The sequence below is a fragment of the Aulonocara sp. 'chitande type north' Nkhata Bay genome, linkage group LG3 (genome assembly GCF_057382095.1).
Source record: "Aulonocara sp. 'chitande type north' Nkhata Bay isolate Kocher_YH1m ecotype deep benthic linkage group LG3, A_spYH_male_GT1.1, whole genome shotgun sequence".
Taxonomy (NCBI): domain Eukaryota; kingdom Metazoa; phylum Chordata; class Actinopteri; order Cichliformes; family Cichlidae; genus Aulonocara; species Aulonocara sp. 'chitande type north' Nkhata Bay.
The window spans coordinates 13,607,067-13,628,740 of NC_141346.1; the positions used below are offsets into that span (position 1 = coordinate 13,607,067).

A 21,674-nucleotide genomic window follows, 5' to 3' on the forward strand; every position below is an offset into this window, starting at 1 on the left:
TTAGTCGTCTTCCTCAGCGTCAACATTGAATCTTTCATTTTATTTAAAATCTTGCTGTGGGAAGTCTCCTCTTGATCTCCTGGAAGCTCAGTAGCACAGCTCTCTGTGTGATGTCCGCTGTGCTGAAGATGATCTCTGATCCTCCTGAAGCCTCTCTCCTGGCCTCAGCTCCCATCTTGTGGACGATCCTCTCAGCCACTCCTTCTCATCATGGCACCTCACGACATCTACAAATTCAAAAATGACACTCCTCTCGCCACACGGCTTTCGCCATGTGTCAACTCCCCAATGAGACATGCACAAGAATGTTGCACATTCTCTCTAAAACAATCTCTACGGTTTCCCACTTGGAGCAGCCATACTCCAACCTGTACCCCTGTGTAAAAACATTAATCAGCAGTCACATGTTAAGCTTGTTTAACTCCCAGCTCCACCTGGAGCCTGTAACCTGGAAGACAAATCTGTTAAATCAAACTTCACATTTGCAACCAACTATAGATCATGAGAGTGATAAAGTACTCAGCATAACAGACAAGTATCATGTGCAGGTTTTCTCCAATAATTAAATCACTATTATTACCATAATTTGTCCCAAATCATGAATCATCCCAATTTATTCCACAATTAATCTGTGACTTTCCTTAAACAATTTCACTCCACCCATTTTATCACTTTGAGTTCAATAGTGGCAGGCTAATGAGCCCATCTTCAACTATTCCATAAACACTGCATCCCTTATTTGTTTTTCTCATGTCACTTGTCCACTTTTGCTGAATCCTCCACATGCACTCTTAAAGAAAACAAACATTAGCAACACACATGGCTCATGTGGTGGGCAGGCGTCGGCCATCCACATTCCAGAGGTGCCATAAAAAGACCATAAAGTTAGCCATCCCTAGCTGTGGAAAGAAGTGACACTAGTTTTCAACACAGAAAATTTCTCACATGTTATTCACATTGTCAAAGTAGCCTTCACATTTTCCCAAAAACACAGTGTAACAGCATCACCAACTCATAACCTGTAGTAGAGAAACAAACATCCACCAATTGTTCTGTTAGAAATCACATCATCAAATCACATGAAGAACTGTAATGCTGTAGAAAAGAATGCAAATATTAGCGCTGCGCAGGTGTGTACACACTTTCTCACAGTAACTTCTGTGAGCAACATGAATAACACACCCCTGGTAGATTCACAAACACAGAAAATGGCATTTAAAAGGTGAAACCATCACGCAACCTCGAATGTTGCTGTCATCTTTCTGCTCCTGTAAAAGGAAACACATAAATTCATCCACCCTTTTGTCCTGTCTAGGTGGAGCTTAACCTTGAGTCGTGGTTAAGTCTTGTCAGCTTTTACCAGTCAGTCAGTTTGTTTTTATTTCCATTCATTCATTCATCCATTCTTTCTTTCTTTGCTGATAGTGGAACCTATCGTCGCATTTAGTTTCCACTTTCAGCAAAATGACGTCATTTCAAAAGAAAAAGAAGAAGAACTTTAGATCGGATTTCCTCGCTGAATCTTTTTTAGGCAGGGACTAATTGTCCCAAATAAGTGGCTTTCTCCAGAGCCCATTTTAATGTGGAGAAGCTCACTTATAACAATTTTCTTTACGACGTGTAGCACTTTTAATTCCCGACGTGCAGATCTGCTTAAAGAGAAGAAATTCACAAACAAAAATCAGTGCACTGTTCAAAAAATAGAAATAAAAATTGACAAATAAAACTGAAAAACAAAAGAAAAAAGAAAAAATACAGAAGCCCGGTCTTAAGACTTGTCACGGAATATTCTTTCTCTTATAGGTGAGAAAACACCCATACTTCAGTAACAAAACAAAACAAAAAACAAAACAAAACAAAAATCTGCTAGTTTCACTCATTTAAACTCTGGCTGCAGGATTCTGTTCACCCCTGCTATCATGTTCCCCAAAATAATACTAATTCAGTCGTCTATGTATCAGTTCTCAACCCACTCACTAAAACAAACAGGATGATGGTAACAAAATTACCTACTTAAAATTGTGTTTGATCTTCATTACATGTGTGTGTCGGGTTAATACATTTTCTGTTTTTATGTATCCTTTTATGTACCTTCCCCCTTTTTTTGAAACAAAACTCCGTTCACTCCAAATTTTGTTTCAGAAACATCTAAATGAAAAACTCTGTCATAGTCAGGCACAGCTAAACCCCAAATGCTTGCAGGTTACCATAGGCAACCACACTGTGTGTTGTCAACCCCTTCCACAAATGCCCTCTTTTAATGTGTAACACTGTGTATGATTTTTAAACAGACTCACATGCTTAAGATGTTGTCTAATCTTCATGAGCTCTCTTGTGTTTGTGTTAGTAGGGTTAATGCATGTTCTGCTTGTGTATGTGATTTTGTATATGTTTCTATTTTCGCAGTGTTTCAGACTCCTTCTCAATTTTCCAACTTAAGCAGTCAGATTTCTTTTCCCCAGGTTTGCTAACCCAAATTTTGATTTCCCACATTAAATAATTCCCATGTGTTCTCACCTAGTCTTCTCACTCTGTTGTCCTCTCCCACTTCAACAGTCCAATAGCCGGCAGTTCTCCTTCAGCTTTGTCCTGTGTTCCACTGTCTCTTCTTGCCATTTTACTCCAAAGGTGGCAAATGTTAAACTCCAACAGTCTCCTCAGTTCTCCTCAAATGTTCTTGTCACATGCACAGTGAAGTTGCAGCTTGTTGGAAACACAGTGCCATTCATCCAATCAGGCAGGATGATGGGTTTGCTCTTCTTCTCTGATGCTGTTTGTTCACATTGCTGCTGCTTGCTGGGACTCTTTGCTCAGGACTTTGCTGCTGTCCCTTTATCTGCCATGTTATTGCTCTTTAGAGCTGCATTCCTTGTCTTCAGGAAGGAGTGAGAGCTCGCTTGTGAGGTTGAGAAACACATGGTGCTGTAAATAAGTTAGCCAGAAACTTGGCCTGCATGTTTCCAATGATGTTAAACTATGACTTTCTTCCAACCGCTGCATGTGGAAAATTGATTCAGGTCTGCTTTGCACCTGAAAGTGACAAACTAAGACATTTTCATTATTATTATCAGTGCTTAATCAACACACATCTCTCTCTCTCTCTCTCTCTCTCTTTCTCTCTGTTCTTGTGAACAGTCCTTTCTTAAAAGCAGAAAATGAGACTGTAGTTGTTCCTGGCTGATCAACACAAAACCTTTTTCCTATAATTTTTTTCATCTACAATATAAATTCTCTCTTTTTCACTCTTTTTTTTTCTGGTGCATATTATGTGTGGTGTCACCTGTGTGGTGTCACCTTTCCATTTTTCTAACAGTACACTTGCATACCTCAGTGCTTGTCTTCCTCCCCCTTTTGTGGTGGTCTGGACACTGTGTCAATCCTCCACTTCCAGGCAGTCGCTTGTCTCCCCGGATTCCTTAACCTAATTTGATTCCCCACACTAAAACAGCCGCCTCAGCCCTCTTCTGCTCCTTTCCTTCTCTCCCACTTTTCAGTCCAATGGCAGTCAGTTTTTTCAGCTTTGTCCCGTGTCTCTCTTTGTCCCACTGTCTCTTTCATTGCCATCTCACTCCAAACATGGCAAATGTCAAACTCAGACAGTCTTCTCAAAAGTCCTTCACACACAGTGAGGTTGCAGCTTGCTGGAAACGCATCTCCATCCATCCAATCTAGATGGTGGTTCTTCTCTTTCTGATGCCGTTTGCCCACAGCGCTGCTGGACCTCTCTGCTCAGATTGTCTCTTGGACTCCTGTCCACTGTTGATGTTCATGCTCGTGCTTCTGAAACTGCACTCTGTGTCTTCAGGGAGAGCTTCCTTGGAGCTTGCTTGTTCAGGATGAGGACGGGAAACTGCAAAACAATTCAGCCAAAAAATTCTGGCTGGGTGTTTCTATTTCTTCTAATGATCTTAACCTATAATTTTCTTCCGACTGCTGCCCGTGGAGAATTGATCCAGGTCCGTTCCCCACCTGTAATCGACAGACTGAGAGACTTTCATTATTCACTGTGACTGCATATGTTTTCATCACTCATAAAGCAACACATCTCTGCTTATTTTGTTTTGAACTCTACTGACTTTAAACCCCAAAAATGAAATTTTTATTTCGTCTTAACCGCAAACACAAAAATCTTCTTGATTTTGTTGTTAATTATTTTCATCCACAACACTCCAAATTATGTTTTCTTTTGTGTCCAGCAGGGGAAGAAGGTGACCTGTAGCGTCACTGCTTCCCCCAGTTGGAGACAATTTCCCACTCACACTTCCACACTTTTTATTTTCTTTGTTTTCATGATTTTCTTTCTCTCTTTTTTTTTCACCCCATTGTTTTACACCCACATATTAACCTGTTAACTCACTCCTCCAACCTCATTTTCCTTTCACCCCAACAGCTCTCATACAGTCAGCAATCAAATTCTCCATTCACCCTTGAGTACTTGATCACCTTTAAATGTCACTGTTAATTTTATCAATTAATTTATCATTACTTTATAACTAATCCACTCTTTAATTTGCTTTATTTACTTTAGTTCACTTTCTCGTCTTTGATCACTACGATTTCTTAACTATTTATTATTTCACAAAAAAATCAACTAATGTACTTTGTCTCCCTCTTTGTCATCAAGGAATTCACACACACTCACAGGCTGGTCACTCGCCCCCATCTTTTCTTTCTCTCTCACACACACTCACACTTTACTCTTCGTTCGTTCCACCTGTGAACCCGCCCCTCGAGGCTGGCTCACACACACTTCATGCTTCTCGCAGTCCCATTCAAACTTTCTGCGAGACACTTCTTCCTCTGCTTATTCCGGACAACACCCTAAGCGGCACACAAAGCGGATGCCGTCCGCTCGTGCACCTCACAAATTATTCAAACTGCGCCACGGACTCGATACCGCGGTTTCTCTTCCCCTAAAAAATATAAAACCAAATTAAACCCCCCAATTGACTTCAGTTTCCAACAATTCGCAACACGGCCTCCTACCGCGATTTCTGCACACCACAAACACACACTTTTAGACACGAATTCTTTTTGTTACTTCAATTGACTCCCGTACTTCAGACGAGACGCCGACTCTAACGGCGCTTTCACACACACACGCAATCTACACACACTGCAGTCAGTGGGCTGAGCCAAGCAGTCGTTCTCTCACTAACAAAGCAACTTGCCCCCACTCTCATGCACATTATCAACCACGACTAGGATCCAACACCTAGCTTTAGTTATTTAGGGCGCCCTCAGTGCCCAGGTTACCAACCTGGCAAATCCCAAGGACGCGTCCAACCAAGGGTGGAGTTGCCAAACTCGGAGCGCACACGGCCCTTAGCCGGCGACAAAGCCTTTCGGCCCCGCTTTCTAACTAATAGTAACACAAATTTCCTGCTTTAACGCACGAGGACAGATCACCGCCACTTTTTTCTAATAACTAAGACGGATGAAACACCGATTCTATTAATCCGTAACAAAAATCTGCTGCTTTAACGCACTGAGATTTTCTTACGGGGCGCTAAACATCAACTTGGAGTTCTTACAAAAGTCTCTTGCTTTAACGCACTGAGACGGACGCTAGCCGCCTTTTTTTCTACTGAGTGAATTTACACTGGGATACGTTCAACTTAGCGAACAGATAATTTAGGCTTTAAACAATATGCACGGTTCGAAAATAAACAGGTCGTGCTTACCTTTTAATCATGTGAGCTAGCTCTCTGTTCGCCTCTTTTCACGATCTCAGCTCCGCCAATTCATCTCTGGGCCTAGAGCGAATCCCGAGGGTTTCGGCACCAAAACTGTTGAGAAATCAGTTTTACCCCGGTTCTTTTCATTCCTCGAGCGTCCAGAGATGGCACCGGACTCAGTAGTCATTTTCATCTTCATTTATCTTCATTTAAGCATGCACTTCTAGAAGGGAAGAGAGGCCGGTGTCCCTCTGCAAAAATCTTCACCCCTTTGTTAGTTACAGCCAGCTTTATAGAGGTGACCCCATCATAAAACCCCTTACGGTGTGCTGGAAACTCTGTGTCTGTGTCTATGTGAGTGCTCGTGAGTGAGTGTGTGCGCATACCTGTGTGTATGTGTGTGCACATGAGTGAGTGTGCGTGTGGATGTGTGTGTGTGACCGTTAAAACACTGTGGGTGTAGGTGACTCCCTAGAGGTCATAAAACCCCTCTCACTTCCAGACCACAGTTACAAATCTTGAGACCCCCACCCTAAGACATCCTCTGGGGAATTTCCACTCAGAGGGCGAGGTCTACAATCTACTCCTACAATCAGCCTTTATTATAGTGAGGGCAGTGTCAGTGTCTCTACAACAGTTCTACATTATATTTTAACACATTTCTAAACTTTAAATCAGCTAAATATTCTACAGAACATATGTAGCAACCCTGCCGCCCGCCTTATTTAATCTATTCATGTATTTTAAATCATATCCATTCAAACAGAAATCTATTCCTTTATGGACATTGAACCAAGTTTCAGTGACGGCTATAACACTGAAGGGGTGAGAAAATTGTTGCAAGTAGTCCTTAATGAAATCAAAATTAGAATACATACTTCTGCTGTTAAAGTGAATTAATGAGAGCTTCCCGTCTAGGTTGATTTTTTTTTTTTCATATTGTTCCTGTGTGAAATAATTACAATTTTTAACAAAAGAAGAAAGAAAATTACTTTCAGAATCTATTTCTGGATCTATTATATTATGCTCCTTATATTCACAATCTAGATCAATTACTTTCTGTTGGAGAATTGATTTCAACATGTCTGTTACGCCCCACTTAAAAACGAAGTGTTGACTGGAGTGAGGGGTAACGCAAAGTGAAAAAGAACACCTGAGCTACTGGAGAATAGGCAAGGCAAGGCAAGGCAAGGCAAGTTTATTTGTATAGCACAATTCAACAACAAGGTGATTCAAAGTGCTTTACAGAGACATTAGAAACAAGAACAAATAAAAAGCATGATTTAAAATTGAATAAAACAAGCAAATAAACTAACTAACTAATTAACAAACAAACAAACAACAGTATATAAAATCAAAACAGATAAAATCAGAACAGTAGATAAAATCAGTAGTTAAATGTAAGTTTTGAAATTTAAGCTTAAAGTGTGGATATGGTGCTTTATTCAAATGCAGCTGAGAACAGGTGAGTCTTCAATCTGGATTTAAATAAACTGAGTGTTTCAGCTGATCTGAGGCTTTCTGGGAGTTTGTTCCAGATATAAGGAGCATAAAAGCTGAATGCAGCTTCTCCGTGTCTGGTTCTGACTCTGGGAACTGATAAAAGACCGGATCCAGATGACCTGAGGGATCTGGATGGTTCATACTGGGTCAGGAGGTCATTGATGTATTTTGGTCCTAAACCATTCAGAGCTTTATAGGCCAGCATCAGAACTTTAAAGTCTATCCTCTGACGGACAGGCAGCCAGTGTAAGGACCTCAGAGCTGGACTGATGTGGTCCACTTTTTTGGTCTTAGTGAGGACTCGAGCAGCAGAGTTCTGAATGAGCTGTAGTTGTCTGACTGATTTTTTAGGTAGACTTGTAAAGATGCTGTTACAGTAATCAAGCCTACTAAAGATGAATGCATGGACTAGTTTTTCCAGGTCCTGTTGAGACATCAGATCTTTTATCCTTGATATATTCTTGAGGTGATAGTAAGCTGACTTTGTTATTGTCTTAATGTGTTTTTCTAAGTTTAGGTCTGCATCCATCACTACACCCAAATTTCTCGCCTGGTTTGTGGTTTTTAGATGTATAGATTGAAGTTCTCTGGTGACCTGTAATCGTTTTTCTTTGGCGCCAAAGACTATTACCTCAGTTTTGTTTTTGTTTAGCTGGAGAAAATTGTGGCACAACCAGTCATTGATTTCCTCAATGCATTTACCAAGAGCCTGTACAGGGCCTCGGTCTCCTGGTGACATTGTGATATATATTTGTGTGTCATCTGCATAGCTGTGATAGTTTATTTTGTTGTTGTTTATAATCTGTGCCAGTGGGAGCATGTAGATGTTAAACAGAAGGGGTCCCAAGATGGAACCTTGGGGAACTCCACATGTGATACTTGTCTGCTCAGATGTGAAGTTACCTATTGATACAAAGTATTTCCTGTTTTCTACGTATGTTTTGAACCAGTTTAGTACAGTTCCTGAAAGACCTGTCCAGTTCTCCAGTCGTTTGAGTAATATGTTGTGGTCAACTGTATCAAATGCTGCACTGAGGTCCAGTAAAACTAGGACTGACATTTTTCCACTGTTTGTATTCAGACATATGTCATTAAACACTTTGGTCAGAGCGGTTTCAGTGCTGTGGTTCTGTCTAAAACCTGACTGGAAGGCATCGTAGCAGTTATTCTGTTTTAAGAAGTAACTGAGCTGTTGGGAAACTGCTTTTTCAATGATCTTACTTAAAAACGGGAGATTTGAGATCGGCCTGTAGTTGTTCATTTGTGTCTTGTCAAGATTGTCCTTTTTCAGTATAGGTTTGATTACAGCAGTTTTTAGTGATTCTGGAAACACACCTGATAATAAAGAAAAGTTGACGATCTGTAACAGGTCTGACTCTAAAGTCTTTGAGACCTTTTTGAAAAAACTTGTTGGCAGGACATCTAAACAGCAGGAGGAGGAGTTCAGTTGACCTAAGATGTCCTCCAGGTCTTTGCTGTTAATAGGTTGAAACTGTTTCATGGTGTTTAAACAGTTTTTTGGTGGACACAGTACATATCCTGGATCTGCTGTTGATGTCTGCTAATAGATGTCATTAAACAAGATTTATTGCCCAAAACTACTACAATAAAAACAAACACAGGGAAGTTCTTTTCTTCAGGGTCTCCAAGGCCAAAACAACAAACAAAACACCCCCTTTAGCTAGAAATCAAACCAAGTACTCACTAACCAAAACAAAATACAATGGCTGAGCTCCCTGTCTAACCAAGAACAGGAGAAAACAGTTGAAACAAAAATGGCAGAGAACCCCTACCTGCTTCCACAATGATGAACTAATTAACACAATAAGGGCACACCTTTGCTTACAATAAAAGAAAGGAAACCAAAGTTCCACAGGCTTTAAGTTCTCACACACATACACACTAAGGCCCGCTGCCCAAAACACTACAGCTCACAGCTCTGGCAGAAATTGGGGAAGTGGCAGGAGTGTGGCAGTTTAGGATGGCAAACTATATGCTCTGGCTGATGAGCTAGAACACACCTCAGCTGCGGCTCATGAGGCAGACCTGCAACACAAGAAAAGGAGAAAAAAAAAACCTCTTCTACAAAGGGAGAGTCACTAGAGGTCAGCGACCGTAACAGTGTCCATGTCATTTCTTCAGTCACCTTTTCCCCCCACTATATGTTAATAGACCTCTCTGCATTAAATCATTCTCTGGCTCTCTTCCACAGCATGTCTTTGTGCTGTTTCCTTCTCTAACTCCAACACGTCACGGCAGATGGCCGCCCCTCCCTGAGCCTGGTTCTAATGGAGGATTCTTCCTGTTAAAAGGGCGTTTTTTCTTCCACCTGTTGCCAAATTGCTAGCTCAAAAGGGGGAAGTTTGATTGGATTTTTGACCCTTCAGAGGAAGCTCATTACCACCACATGTATCCATGACCTCAGTCTTTGGTCACTAGCCAAAACCACAGATGAGGGTAGTGACGTTGCTTGACCAGTAAATTGACGGCTTCACTTTTACGTTCAACTCTCTCTTCATGACAACAGATCAGTGCAACGTTTGCATCACTGCACCTATGACCCCGTCTGTCAGTCTGAACATATTATACTGCTTCAGGTTCGACAGGTTATTCTGAGCTGCTGATTATATAAGCGCTATAAAAGGTTTTTGAAGACTTGTTTCTCATACTTTTGCCATTAAAGGGCACACTAGAGGCGAGGAAATCTACAGTGAATTTAAAAGTTGCAGAATTTGACATGTGTTTCCAGGATATGGTTATCATGCAGGACATTGTCAAGTTAATCACAAATCCATGTCTTTCTATTGTTGCTGAAACTGTATCCACAAATACAGGGATGGCCAGCTCCAGGCCCAAGAGCTGGTTTCCTGCAGGTTTGTGACCTTGATCCGGCACAGCTGACTTAATTGGGAAAAATTACCCCATCGGCATTTCTAGAAGTTCTCTAGAGGCCTGGCAATGAACTAATCATCTGTACCAGGTGTATTGACCAAGGGTGTTATCTAAAACCTAAAAGACACTGGCTCTTGTGTACAGATGGGTATTATTTAGGTTTTATCCGATACTGGTGCCAAACCGGTACATTTGAATCCGTGCCGGTACTTAAACAGTGCTCGAACCGGTGCTTAAAAAATAGAGGACACAAACTTTTTCCACAAAACCTCTTATGTTTAGCTGTTGTTCGTAAAAAGATAACAATGTTAGCCTTTTCTGCAGCTACAGGGCATATATGGTATCACTCTTGGCTGGAAGCAGTGCTTAAAGAATGGAAAAAACACAAATTTTGTCCAAAAACCTCTCTTTTTTAACTGTTTTCCACTTTTTCTTTGGTCATTTTGGCCTTTTTGGCCAGGGTGAAGGGAGTATCTGCCATCAAAAAAGAAGACAGCCGCATGTAAATACGATGATGTTTGCTAGTTCACCTTACATGCATTAATATAATAACGTGGTTAGCCTACTCAACGTAAATTACACACGAACAACATTAAGCTACTCACGCAGAGAAGAAAGGCTGCACTGACATCATCATCCATCATAATTTCTGCTACACTGGCAGGGCTAGGGGCCAGGACTCTACTCTTCGGGTTTTGGGGGGATGTTGCTAACTCCAGGTTCGATAACATGCACTACACCCACAGTAGATGTGCAAGCTATCAAATACGGTGCATTTATTGGCTTTTAAAAAAACGCTATGTGTCGCCAGGTGTTTCACCAGATTTTGAGGTGTTACCTTCTTTGCACAGTATCACCTTAAAGCACTTGTTGCAGGCTGCTTAGTTTGCATCTTTTGCTGTGAAGTACAGCCACTTCGCCTTGGGTATTTTTAATCTGTAGCTCTGCTGGAAAAGAACGTACATACCTGGGCCCGCCTACTATCCTGGGAAACGTAAAATGATTGGCTAGAATCCAAAGTGTATGACATCTCAGGGAAAAAAAGCACCAAAATGTGTGCTGCTTTCTGGTCTGGTTACTACAGTTTATGTGGTACCGGATACCGGTAACCATCCCTACTCTTGAGGCCTGGAGGTGGTCACCCCTGTACTAAGATGTAAGGATGCTTTTTCTTTACCTTATGAAGTGGACATGGAAACTGCAAAGTGACAATAAACTGCAGTCTAGGGCAAACATTTTTGTCACAGTGTGGATTCCCTTATGGTTTTTCATTGAGCTTATGTCCAGTGGTGAAGGATGACCCACACTGGTCACAGATGTGCTTTTTGACCCCACTGTGGAGAGGTCATGTATTTTAATGTACTTGGTGTGTGGAAGCCTCTCACACATTCTTTGCAGTAGTTCATTTTGTCTCCAGTGTGGCTTTGTTTGTGGTTTAAGGTCCCGTTGATGATTGGAAGTTTTTCTACAAAGGTCACAGAGAAGCTTTCCCACCACCACAGTGACGACAGGGTTGAGAACTGGATCCATCTGTGTCGCTCTGATTCTAAACAAAGACAGTGTAAGTCAGGGAATTCCTTTAACGTTTTTATCCTGAATGTCGCCTGAAACAAAGAGCATCTCTGCCAACGTCCAATTACATTTTACTGTTTACATTATAACACTCAGTATAACTCCATAAGTTTACTGATCAGACTTGTTCCAAACAATCAGGTTAAAATTACAAGATAAAACATAAATACATCCTCACAATAACTGCACTTGTAGAGTTACTTTCTGGTGTGGGTCTTTTGGTGTTTTTTCAGGTGATGTGGAGATTTAAAGGTCTTCTGACATAGGTCACATTTATAAGGTCTCTCCTCAGTGTGGATAAACATGTGTTGTTGTAACTGTGCATCTGTTGCAAACAGTTTCCCACACTGATCACAGCGGGAAACATCATTTCCAGTGTGAAACCGTAGGTGAATATTTCGGTACTGTTTGTCGCTGAAACTTTTTCCACAAAAGTCGCAGCTGTACGCCTTAATTCCAGAGTGGGTAACTAGATGCTTCTGTAAGTCGCTATTTTGAGCAAACGTCTTGCCACACATCTCACAGCTGTGTGCTTTAACTCCACTGTGGATGATATGGTGTAATTTTAAGCATTTACGATGGGTAAAAGACTTTCCACACAAGTCACAGCTGTAAGGTTTAACTCCACTGTGGATGAGTTGGTGTGCTTTAAAGTTTTGAGCGTGGGTAAAAGACTTTCCACACAAGTCACAGTTGAACGCTTTAAATTCACTGTGGATGAGTCTGTGTATTTTTAATTCTCCAGCCCGGGTAAAAGACTTTCCACACAAGTCACAGGTGTGTGCTTTAACTCCACTGTGGATGAGTTGGTGTATTTTTAAGCTTCCAGCCTGGGTAAAAGACTTTCCACACAAGTCACAGCTGTAAGGTTTAACTCCACTGTGGATGAGTTTGTGTTTTTTTAAGCATCCAGCCTCGGTAAAAGACTTTCCACACAAGTCACAGCTGTAAGGTTTAACTCCACTGTGGATGAGTTTGTGTGATTTTAGGCTTTGAGCCAGGGTAAAAGACTTTCCACACAAGTCACAGCTGTATGACTTAACTCCACTGTGGATGAGCTGGTGTGTTTTTAGGCTTTGAGCCAAGGTAAAAGACTTTCCACACAAGTCACAGCTGTATGACTTAACTCCACTGTGGATGAGTTGGTGTCTTTTTAAGCCTCCAGACCTGGTAAAATCCTTCCCACACTCATCACAGCTGTAAGGTTTAACTCCACTGTGGATGAGTTGGTGAGTTTTTAAAGTTCCAGCCTCGGTAAAAGACTTTCCACACAACTCACAGCTGTACGCTTTAACTCCACTGTGGATGAGTTGGTGAGTTTTTAAACTTCCAGACTGGGTAAAAGACTTTCCACACAAATCACAGCTGTAAGGTTTAACTCCACTGTGGATGACTTGGTGTTTTTTTAAATTTCCAGACTGGGTAAAAGCCTTTCCACACTCGTCACAGCTGTAGGTTTTCTCTCCTTTTCTTCTGTGAGGTTTGTCGGCCTCCTGAGAGCGCTGACTTCTCGCTCCATGTTGGTCCTGCAGTGACAGAGATACAAACAGCGGCAGTGAGTGAAATGCAGTCGTGGAACAAACTGAAACTCCCTCCGTTGGTGGAATCAAACATGTCAACAAACACATTGTTGGTGTGTTACCACCACCTTCTGGTGACAGTATCACATTACAATGATGTGACACAATGAGAGTTGTAAAGAAAATTACATTATTGAAGAAATATTTATCAGTGGAGAAAATCTTTTACGCATAAGAAATTGCAAGTTCAACTGATGATATTGTTGTTTCAATGTGTGCTTATAAAATATGATCTTTGTATTTCCTTCTAACTTCTGTGGTTTTTGGTTGTGAATGTAGATTCTGTATATATGGAGGAACCCAGGATGCAAAAGATAAAGCTGATGTTAACAGGTTTTTCAATAAAAATAAGGTAAAATAAAATGAAATAAATAAATAAACAGCTGTGCACACAGCTTCAAAAAGTGTAATTGTGATATTTTTCTCACCTTTTGTGTTGAAGTCATTGTTTCCTCTGTAGTGGCTGAGCTGAGTCCAAATGGATGAAACTGTCCTTCTGCTGCTCCACCAGACTCCTGTTACTCAGCTGGGACACACACAAAAAATACAATATATATATATTAGGGGTGCAACGATACACAAAATTCACGGTTCGGTTCGGTTCGATACTTTGGTGTCACGGTTCGATATTTTTTCGATACAAAAAAAATGTTCATGCCTTTTTAATTTGTCATTTATTAAAATTCTAAATATATATTTGAACTCTAAAGTACAGTTTTTAAATTTAACCCTAACCCTTGTGCGCGTTTTTTATTTTGACAGCGAATGCGCACCTGCGGACCACTTATGTGCAGCCCTGGTTATTTAGCTCGTCATATTGCAGCCACAGAAATAATTTTGTCCATGAAACCATAAAGCTGCACTTTCTTTTTGCCTTATAGTCTCATTTGTCACAACTTCTCCGTTTTGTGGTAAGCTTTTCTTTGGCTGTCACTTCTTCACCCTGACCTGTCTTATTTGGCTCAGCAGAACTAAAATATATATCTGTCTGTGAAGGTTCTCAGTCATCCAGGTCATCGTAGTCAAATATAAATCCTGCTGCTTTTACACACGCACTCACATAAGCTCAGCGATTCTCTGCGCGATCAACCTCTCACATGTTTAAGCTGCGGGAGATTTCACTTGTCATGTTTGCATAGTAAGCTAACGATTAATAAGACGATGTCAGAGGAATTGGTGCGCAAATTATCATCACTCACATATCAGTGCTGTCGCTCTCTATACACAGTTCGCGCGATTGCAAAGTGAAAGCAAAAAAACAAGCGCAAATTCAAACGCGATTTCAATATGTCACATTTTGACAGTGGCTCACCGATGCCAATGACATAATTACCCAGCTACATTTCTGAAAGAATGCAAAAGCATTGACATATATTTTTCCTTCCTACAATAGCCCGACGGGCAGGGCAGAGATAGATTTTGGTACCCCGACTGAAAAAATCGCTACCCCCGGGACGTTGGGCTAGCGATATTGCGAGCCCTGTATCTGATTGAGGAATCACTCATCTTTGGAAAAGAGAGTTTATTACAGAGAAATGTCTCTTTCCAAAATAAAAGCTATACTATCCGCTTCTTCTGGGCTATATTCTCAGCAGCATATTAAACAGCTGTCTAAATGACTCGGCTAAAGTTAGTAGCATGCTTGCTTTTTTTTGTCTGCTTCCACTTGTCTTTGCACTAGGATGATGTCGGCGTAAATGTGCAGTCATATTCGTTGTGTTCCCACTAGTGCTTTCAGGTTAATCTCGTTGAAATGACCTTAACGCCACAACACGGCAAATCTCCGTTAACGAGCTACCGCCGATCGCCCCGTGCATGGGGCTAGACGGCCAACACGTTAACGAGCTAACTGCGCTAACACACTAGTTCCCACCCATGTAATTGAGCATTGCATGGCACATCCAACATACTGTTTTACTTTAGTCCATGACTCACTTACCTTCAGGGTCATACGTCACATTAAAACCAAAATAATTCCAAACGCCAGATCTGAATGAGAGTGGGGGAGGTCCATGTTGTAAGGAGAGCTTAACTTCTGTCTCGCTAGCTTGCCCTGCGCTCTTCCTTCTGACGATGCTGTCTGTGTTGAGCGCTCAGTGAATCTGCGTTTGACTACTCCGCCTAGGCTGCACTGTCGAGCGCAGATCCACTGAGCGCTCAACACAGACAGCATAGTCAGAAGGAAGAGCGCAGGGCAAGCTAGCAAGATAGAAGTTAAGCTCTCAGCAACATGGACCTCCACCACTCTCATTCAGATCTGGCGTTTGGAATTATTTTGGTTTTCATGTGACGTATGACCCTGAAGGTAAGCGAGTCATGGACTAAAGTAAAACAGTATGTTGGATGTGCCATGCAATGCTCAATTACATGGGTGGGAACTAGTGTGTTAGCGCAGTTAGCTCGTTAACGTGTTGGCCGTCTAGCCCCATGCACGGGGTGATCGGCGGTAGCTCGTTAACGGAGATTTGCCGTGTTGTGGCGTTAAGGTCATTTCAACGAGATTAACCTGAAAGCACTAGTGGGAACACAACGAATATGACTGCACATTTACGCCGACATCATCCTAGTGCAAAGACAAAAACAACAAGCATGCTACTAACTTTAGCCGAGTCATTTAGACAGCTGTTAACACACGATTCTCCTTATATGTTTAACATGCTGCTGAGAATATAGCCCAGAAGAAGCGGATAGTATAGCTTTTATTTTGGAAAGAGACATTTCTCTGTAATAAACTCTCTTTTCCAAAGATGAGTGATTCCTCAATCAGATACAGGGCTCGCAAAATCGCTAGCCCGACGTCCTGGGGCTAGCGATTGTTTTCAGACGGGCTACCCTGCCCGTCGGGCTATTGTAGGAAGGAAAAATATATGTCAATGCTTTTGCATTCTTTCAGAAATGTAGCTGGGTAATTATGTCATTGGCATCGGTGAGCCACTGTCAATATGTGACATATTGAAATCGCGTTTGAATTTGCGCTTGTTTTTTTGCTTTCACTTTGCAATCGTGCGAACTGTGTATAGAGAGCGACAGCACTGATCTGTGAGTGATGATAATTTGTGCACCAATTCCTCTGACATCGTCTTATTAATTGTTAGCTTACTATGCAAACATGACAAGTGAAATCTCCCGCAGCAAGCTTAAATATGTGAGAGGTTGATCGCACAGAGAATCGCTGAGCTTATGTGAGTCCGTGTGTAAAAGCAGCAGAATATATATTTTAGTTCTGCTGAGCCAAATAAGACAGGTCAGGGTGAAGAAGTGACAGCCAAAGAAAAGCTTACCACAAAACGGAGAAGTTATGACAAATGAGACTATAAGGCAAAAAGAAAGTGCAGCTTTATGGTTTCATGGACAAAATTATTTCTGTGGCTGCAATATGACGAGCTAAATAACCAGGGCTGCACATAAGTGGTCCGCAGGTGCGCATTCGCTGTCAAAATAAAAAACGCGCACAAGGGTTAGGGTTAAATTTAAAAACTGTACTTTTGAGTTAAAATATATATTTATAATTTTAATAAATGACAAATTAAAAAGGCATGAACATTTTTTTTGTATCGAAAAAATATCGAACCGTGACACCAAAGTATCGAACCGAACCGAACCGTGAATTTTGTGTATCGTTGTACCCCTAATATATATATATATATATATATATATATATATATATATATATATATATATATCTGTCTGTGAAGGTTCTTAGTCATCCAGGTCATCGTAGTCTAAGGAGCTTGGAAAGAAAAGCGTCTGGACTTCTTTGAGTTGCTTGAAGACGTTTCACCTCTCATCTGAGAAGCTTCTTCAGTTCTAAGGGTCAAATGATGGAGAGTCCAAGATTTAAACCCAGTGGGAGTTTCCTCCAAAGAGGGACAAAGGACCTCCTGATGATCCTGTACCTCAGGGGTGTCCAAACTTTTTTCACTAAGGGCCACATACATAAAAATATAGGAGGGGCTGGGCCACTTACTAGAAATTAGGTTTAGAAATTAGGGGCGTGTGAACCTAATCAAAATGAGTATTCTCCCGCGTTTACAGTGGGGCAAAAAAGTATTTAGTCAGCCACCGATTGTCATCATTTTAAGTGGGGGAACTTGCACAGAGGTCAGTAATTTGCACCAGAGGTACACTTCAACTGTGAGAGACAGAATGTGAAAAAAAATTCCATGAATTCACATGGTAGGATTTGTAAAGAATTTATTCGTAAATCAGGGTGGAAAATAAGTATTTGGTCACCTCAAACATGGAAAATCTCTGGCTCTCACAGACCTGTAACGTCTCCTGTAAGACGCTTTTCTGTCCCCCACTCGTTACCTGTATGAATGGCACCTGTTTGAACCCATCATCTGTATAAAAGACACCTGTCCACAGCCTCAAACAGTCAGACTCCAAACTCCGCCATGGCCAAGACCAAAGAGCTCTCGAAGGACACCAGGAAAAGTATTGTAGACCTGCACCAGACTGGGAAGAGTGAATCTACAATAGGCAAGCAGCTTGGTGTGAAAAAAATCAACTGTGGGAGCAATCATCAGAAAATGGAAGACATACAAGACCACTGATAATCTCCCACGATCTGGGGCTCCACGCAAGATCTCATCCCGTGGGGTCAAAATGATCATGAGAACGGTGAGCAAAGATCCCAGAACCACACGGGGGGACCTGGTGAATGACCTGCAGAGAGTTGGGACCAAAGTAACAAAGGTCACCATCAGTAACACACTACAACGGCAGGGAATCAAATCCCGCAGTGCCAGACGTGTTCTGCTGCTGAAGCCAGTGCATATCCAGGCCCGTCTGAAGTTTGCCAGAGAGCACATGGATGACACAGCAGAGGATTGGGAGAATGTCATGTGGTCAGATGAAACCAAAGTAGAACTTTTTGGTATAAACTCAACTCGTCATGTTTGGAGGAAGAAGAATACTGAGTTGCATCCCAAGAACACCATACCTACTGTGAAGCATGGAGGTGGAAGCATCATGCTATGGGGCTGTTTTTCTGCCAAGGGGACAGGACGACTGATCCGTGTTAAGGACAGAATGAATGGGGCCATGTATTGTGAGATTTTGAGCCAAAACCTCCTTTCATCAGTGAGAACTTTGAAGATGAAACGAGGCTGGGTCTTCCAACATGACAATGATCCAAAACACACCGCCCGGGCAACAAAGGAGTGGCTCCGTAAGAAGCATTTGAAAGTCCTGGAGTGGCCTAGCCAGTCTCCAGGCCTCAACCCCATAGAAAATCTGTGGCGGGAGTTGAAAGTCCGTGTTGCTCGGCGACAGCCCCAAAACATCACTGCTCTCGAGAAGATCTGCATGGAGGAATGGGCCAAAATACCAGCTACTGTGTGTGCAAACCTGGTACAGACCTATAGTAAATGTTTGACCTCTGTTATTGCCAACAAAGGTTATGTTACAAAGTATTGAGTTGTATTTTTGTTATTGACCAAATACTTATTTGCCACCCTGATTTACGAATAAATTCTTTACAAATCCTACCATGTGAATTCATGGATTATTTTTTCACATTCTGTCTCTCACAGTTGAAGTGTACATCTGGTGCAAATTACTGACCTCTGTCATCATTTTAAGTGGGGGAACTTGCACAATCGGTGAATGACTAAATACTTTTTTGCCCCATTGTATCATATCCCCTACTGGGGCGATCGTGGCTCAAGAGTTAGGAGTTCGCCTTGTAATCGGAAGGTTGCCGGTTCGAGCCCCGGCTTGGACCGTCTCGGTCGTTGTGTCCTTGGGCAAGACACTTCACCCGTTGCCTACTGGTGGTGGTCAGAGGGCCCGGTGGCGCCAGTGTCCGGCAGCCTCGCCTCTGTCAGTGCGCCCCAGGGTGGCTGTGGCTACAATGTAGCAACACAGCAACCAGTGTGTGAATGTGTGTGTGAATGGGTGGATGACTGGATATGTAAAGCGCTTTGGGGTCCTTAGGGACTAGAAAAGCGCTATATAAATACAGGCCATTTGCCATTACCATTTTACAAATGCTACCTTTATTGATCACTCAGAAAGTTTCTTGTGATATAGAAAAAGCCTTTTCAAAATTTATCTGGCGTGGCAAGAAACCTAGATTAAGGATTGGAACTCTACAACTGCCTATAGATAGGGGAGGCTTAGGCTTACCAAATTAAATTTTTTATAATTGGGCATGTCATAGCCGTGTCTTATGGGAGTGGCTACATGCTTATCGAAATTCTCACTCTCACCTAGACTCTTGGTCCACTTTACGTTATTCCCTTTGGAGCTTAGCTGTCTGTGACAAAAAAAACAATATTAAAAATGGGGATTAAGAATAACCCAATCATTTATAATACAATAAGGGTCTGGGGGGAAATGCGTAAAAGGTTGGGTAGAGAAGATTGTTTCTCAGTAAAGGAGTCAAGAATGAAGTGCAAAGATTTTGTTCCAGGAATGTCTTGTAGCATGTTCGAGAAGTGGCACAAAAAGGGATTAACCCTTTAAGACCTACCATAGAACCAAGTTCGCCAGAGCTTATATTATATTTTTACATGCTGTGGAGCCATTTTTGGGAGCATTTCAAGTTGCTATACATCAATACAACCATTATAGCCCAAACTTTAATAATATGTCTGCATTAGGTGCATAGTAATTACATAAATTGCAAAAAAGTGCAATAAACTACAAAAAAATTGAAAATCGTTTTTGTTTTTTTTAACATATATTTCTAGTTAGAGAAATTTAAGAGGCTTATCCCTCAAAACTGTAAATACAAAAAAGTTACACAAACTAGTTTCCCACCACAGGAAATTTATTTTGAGTGTCTTCATAGTTTTATTTTTGAAATACACCAATTTTTATATACTGCAGGAAAAACGAAAATAAATATTATAATGCAAATTTGCAAAATAACAGAATATGCATCAAAATAAACTATTTCCAGCAGTGCAATATGAGTCTTAAGCATCCCAGAAACGACACAGAAAGTCATAAAGTCAAACATAACTTTTTAAAACACATAACAAGTAAAACACAAGCTCATAAGGCCCCGATCGTAAAAAAACTACATTTCCGCAAAATGACGTCACTTCCGGTTTCGGGCAGGTCATGCGGTCATGTGATAGTTCGCGCTGATGGACGTAGGAAGTGTTACAAACAGCTGATGGATCGGCGAAGCGTGTTTCTGGAATATCATGTTTTTGTTGCTGCAAGTGATTTTTATGCAGTTTTTGCAAAGCTATATGTGGAAGGAAACTGTGACCTAGGACAAGCTGATGGCATAAGATGTAAGTACAACTCCTCCAGTTTCATATGCAAAAAAAATTATTGCGCTAGCTTACTTGGTTGCAGAGCTACCGGGATTTAAAAATAGTTACGCAAAACAGAGCGTGCCCGCTCCGATCGGCTGTAAAGGGTTAAGGGTAATTGGCGATTTGTATCAAAACAACACACTGATTAACTTTGAGCAATTGCGGGTGTGTGTGTGGATGTGTTTTTTTTTCTTTTTTCTGTTTAGTTGTTATGTTTTATGATATTCTTGATAACGAATAAAAATTGTATATCTAAAAATAAAAAAGAAATTAGGTTTAACTTTAGTGTATTAAAGTTAGAAAAATCAGTTAAAAGTTGTCAAATATTATTGCGCCGTATTTGATAGCTTGCTGCGAGACCTCACACCGTGCACATCTACTGCGGTTAGGTTGCCTGTTATCGGACCTGGAGTTAGCAACATCCCCAAAAACCCAAAGAGTAGAGTCCTGGCCCCTAGCCCTGCCAGTGTAGCAGAAATGATGACGGCAGCAGCAGCCTTTCTTCTCTGCGTGAGTAGCTTAATGTTGTTCGCGTGCAATTTACGTTAAGTAGGCTAACCACGTTATTACATTAATGCACGTAAGGTGAACTAGCAAACATCATCATAGCTACATGCGGCTGTCTTCTTTTTTGATGGCAGATACTCCCTTCACCCTGGCCAAAAAGGCTAAAATGACCAAAGAAAAAGTGGAAAACAGTTAAACATGAGAGGTTTTGGACAAAGTTTGTGTTTTTTACATTGTTTAAGCACTGCTTCCAGCCAAGAGTGATACCATATACAGTTGTGGTCAAAAGTTTACATACACTTGTAAAGAATATAATATAATGGCTCTACTGAGTGTCCCGTTATTTCTAAAACTCTGATTTTTCTCTGATAGAGTGATTGGAACAGATACTTCGTTGTCACAAAAAACATTCATGAAGTTTGGTTCTTTAATGACTTTATTATGGGTTAACAGTAAAAAGGTGATCACATTTTCTGGGTCAAAAATATACATACGGCAACATGAATTAGCAATTTTGGTGACTTAGAAAGTTGTCAGTGAACTGAGCTTCATAGCATGGCCTCTTAACTTCTTGTGAGTGATTATGAGTGATGACAGCTGGTGACTTCTCTTAGACCAGTTAAATAGGGCTCATTGGATACAAACGCCCACAAACACTACAATAG

General features: G+C 41.3%; 2 protein-coding genes across 2 annotated transcripts in view; one reads left to right on the forward strand and one right to left on the reverse strand.

Annotated features, from left to right (window-relative positions):
* Positions 1-21,674, forward strand: part of LOC147334053 (uncharacterized) — a 135,241-nt gene that overhangs the window by 80,607 nt on the left and 32,960 nt on the right. The window lies entirely within an intron of this gene.
* Positions 6,862-19,939, reverse strand: LOC147334056 (uncharacterized). The gene is made up of 3 exons (XM_086286519.1): positions 19,441-19,939; positions 13,654-13,751; positions 6,862-13,171 (listed from the first exon to the last, which is right to left on the reverse strand). The coding sequence occupies exons 2-3, from the start codon at positions 13,669-13,671 to the stop codon at positions 11,843-11,845; spliced, it is 1,347 nt and encodes a 448-aa protein (XP_086142645.1). The 5' UTR covers positions 13,672-13,751; positions 19,441-19,939; the 3' UTR covers positions 6,862-11,842.